Source organism: Gavialis gangeticus, unplaced genomic scaffold (genome assembly GCF_001723915.1).
Source record: "Gavialis gangeticus isolate Ggan-Ray unplaced genomic scaffold, GavGan_comp1, whole genome shotgun sequence".
In the NCBI taxonomy this organism is placed as follows: Eukaryota; Metazoa; Chordata; order Crocodylia; family Gavialidae; genus Gavialis; species Gavialis gangeticus.
In genome coordinates, this window is record NW_017729014.1 from 22,622,340 (window position 1) to 22,625,479 (window position 3,140).

The following is a 3,140-nucleotide window of genomic DNA, read 5'->3' on the forward strand; positions in this document are numbered from 1 at the left end:
TCTCCGGGCGTCCCTCGCGCTGGCTGTGAAGGGCTCTTAGCCCTGGGAGCTACCTGAAGCCAGAGCGAGGATAAGGCAGGGCTGGAATAAGTCGGTGTATCCCTCAGATCAGCAGTTCTTGTGCGTGCATCGTCTTTCCTTGGGCAGGTCAGGAGCCAGCACACCTGATCCCAGAAACCAATAACGTGCCCAAAAACCAGGACCCAATCGCTATGAGACCTGCTGAGGTGCAGCCTAGCGGGGGAGTACAGGAGCGCGAGCCACAAATTCACCTTTTTCACACCTTTCCCAACCACTTCTGTGATGCTGAGTGTAACACAACTTGCCCCGTGCCTCAGTTTCCCCATCTATTATATGATGGTTCGTGGCAGGGTCACCAGAAGGGGTAATTAATACATTCTTTGCAAGGAGGTTTGTGGGTGAGGAGCTAAAGCGAGTGTGGTTTTCTGACCCCAGTAAAGTTTCCAAAAACTCTCCTTGTTTCATGTCGGGAAGAAACAAAGACCTTTTGATGTTTGTCATAGTAGAGAGACAAAGCCATGTCCCCCGCATGCCAGGTGAATGCCCTGACTCCTGGGTTATTTGCTTTTCTCTCGTCCTTGCTATAAGTTACTTGAATTTTGGCCAGAAATTCCTTCCTCTCCCTGACCGCTCTTTCTAACCTAAAACGTTTTGGCTTGAACAGATCAGCCTTTTCTGCTGACAAGCTGTTTTGTCAGAAAAATATTCCCACCAACTCTTAAGTATCATTGTAGTTCCTATGATTTCTCGTCAGTTAAAGGACCATCGATGGAGCTAAAAAACAAATCCGGCTCTTTGAAATCTTTTAATCTGCATCACTGATAAGGAGGGGCGAGTGACTGACACCTGCAATTACACACAAAGAGCGCTCTTGTCTTTGGGTTTAATTCTTAAACCTTTCTGCTCCTCCGGCATCCTGTTTTGACCTGGAGTCTCCTACGAGTGCAAAAGAGGGGCTTTGCACCTGAACCAAAGAGGAACTTAGAGACTTAGATGCAAGTGAGTTTCCAGTTTCAGACGAACCCGAGAAGGCCGGTAGCACTCGAGAGGGGACAAGCCAGATGTTGGCCAAAACTTGAGAGCTGAAATGACTGCATTTCACTCAATTTCCCTAACGGCCTTTGTTCCTGAGCATCTCTCTTCACCCTTCTGGCTGCCAGTTTTTCTGTTGCACTCGACTGCAAATCCTCAGTCATTTCACTTGGATGAAGAGCCCACACACATCAGTGGGATCAATCTGGACCGGAGTCTAGCACGTGTGTAAGCGTTGGGAGGAGCAGAGCCTTTTCTCTACACAGTGACGCTGGTTGTGCCGTGTTGGTCTAAGCACACAGGCAGACAAGGTTCTTTGGGTAAATGTGATCTCTTTTGTGAGACCAACTCAATAGTTGGAAAAACTGAACAACGTTTCCAGCTATTGAGTTGGTCAAATAAAAGAGATCACATTTACCCAGAGAACCTTGTCTGCTTATCTAGATAGTGAAACTTGACAGGTCACGCTCATTCTTTGGCTCTTGGGGGCCATATCCAGCTGCCACCTCTGTGTTTCTGGCTGCAAGAAGAAAAGGGTTTTACGTTTGACAAGAAATGTCACCGAATGTTCATGGAGTCTCATTCTTCCAGGCTCTCCTCATCACTTTCTGCATAGTAAAACAGACCAAAACCTCTGGAGGAGGGCTAGAGCGAAGCACTACATCCAGACTTAAATACCCGAAGTGCTAAGCCTCTGCAGCTTTCATGAGCTTCGATGGCAGCAGCATTTGCTCAGCACCCTTGATGATCTGGGCTTCTTTGCGGAGAGTCTAATTCAGGCACCTTCCTTGAATCCTTTTAGCTTTTGTTTTGTTTTTTCTTTGTAACATGCTCACTTTTTCAGCCTGCACGCTCTTCTATTGATCAGTTGAGTCAGGAGAGGAAAGAAATCCCTGGATGTTTCCTTGAAAAAAAAATACCTCACCTTCTAGATACATCCTATGCTGTGCTTTTAGGGTTGCTGCTAGAAAACACCTGAACTCTCAAAATGCAGCGAGCTAGGGAGAGAAAAGTGGGGTATGCTTGATGGTAGGATCCCAAAATGTTTTGCATCTCTTGCTCTGTCTCACCTGGGGATGCATGGGCACTGGGGACACACGGGTCTGAGTAAGATCAGGGTCAGGCCTTTTGTGCATCTCACGATCAAGCCAGCGATCCCCCTGCCTACGCGCTCACCCCCTTCCTTTCCCCATCTCTCCCGCTGCAGGGAAATCTGTGGGTATCGTCACCACCACGCGAGTGAACCATGCAACGCCCAGCGCAGCCTACGCCCACTCGGCCAACAGGGACTGGTACTCGGATAACGAGATGCCCCCGGAAGCCATTCAGCAAGGCTGCAAGGACATTGCCCAGCAGCTGTTTGAGAACATCCCTAACATCGAGGTAAGTCAGCGACCAGAAAAAAGAGCTTCTGGTTTGATGGGATGAAGCGAGGAGGGAGGCAGGGGCTGTGCAGTTAGGACCAGTATTCAGGACAGCCTTCAGATTAGACCGTAGAGTTACAGTGCACCATCCTCGCATGTGATGTGTCTGCCGTCTAGTGCCTTATGGAAGAAGATAGCCACCTCCTGCTAGTTAACTGAGCTTCCCGTTTTGGGTAAGCAGTAGCAATATGGGGTTTTTTGGGTGCATGCAGTGCTGAATGCCCACCTGGCCAGACCCCTTGAGGAATTCTCTTCTCCTGGAGAATGAGCAGCAAATCAATTGCCTGGGTGGTTTAAAACTGGACTGGACGAAGCACCAGACAATGCAGGGAGCAGTTCTGCTCTGGCCAAGAATAGGTCATCTCTAGGGACTCGGGCCTGCCTGTGGAAGTGGGGAGTGGAGCTGGGGGGATGTCGGGGAACACTCTGCAGCAGTCCACAAGTGCCGCTCTGTGCTGGGTGATGCATGTTGTAGCATGTACATGGGGGGAGCCCCCGTGCCCACACACCATGGGGAGGGAGTCCTGCCTGTCTGTGGCTGAAGGTAGCTCAGCTGCTCAGGGTGCTTTGCTCAAGGAAGTCTGTAAAGTTGGCATGCTCACTGTAGATAGAGCCTGCTTCTCGTTAGTGCAGTGGGGCTGTCTGGACGCGCCGTCACGGTCC

The 3,140-nt window shown here is 49.9% G+C and overlaps 1 protein-coding gene across 1 annotated transcript in view; it reads left to right on the forward strand.

Moving 5' to 3' along the window:
* The window catches only part of ALPL (alkaline phosphatase, liver/bone/kidney), a 64,175-nt gene that overhangs the window by 29,252 nt on the left and 31,783 nt on the right, over positions 1-3,140 (forward strand). Inside the window, exon 6 of the mRNA XM_019512011.1 lies at positions 2,261-2,436. Coding sequence (XP_019367556.1) covers positions 2,261-2,436 — 176 coding nt within the window. The remainder of the gene's footprint in view (positions 1-2,260; positions 2,437-3,140) is intronic.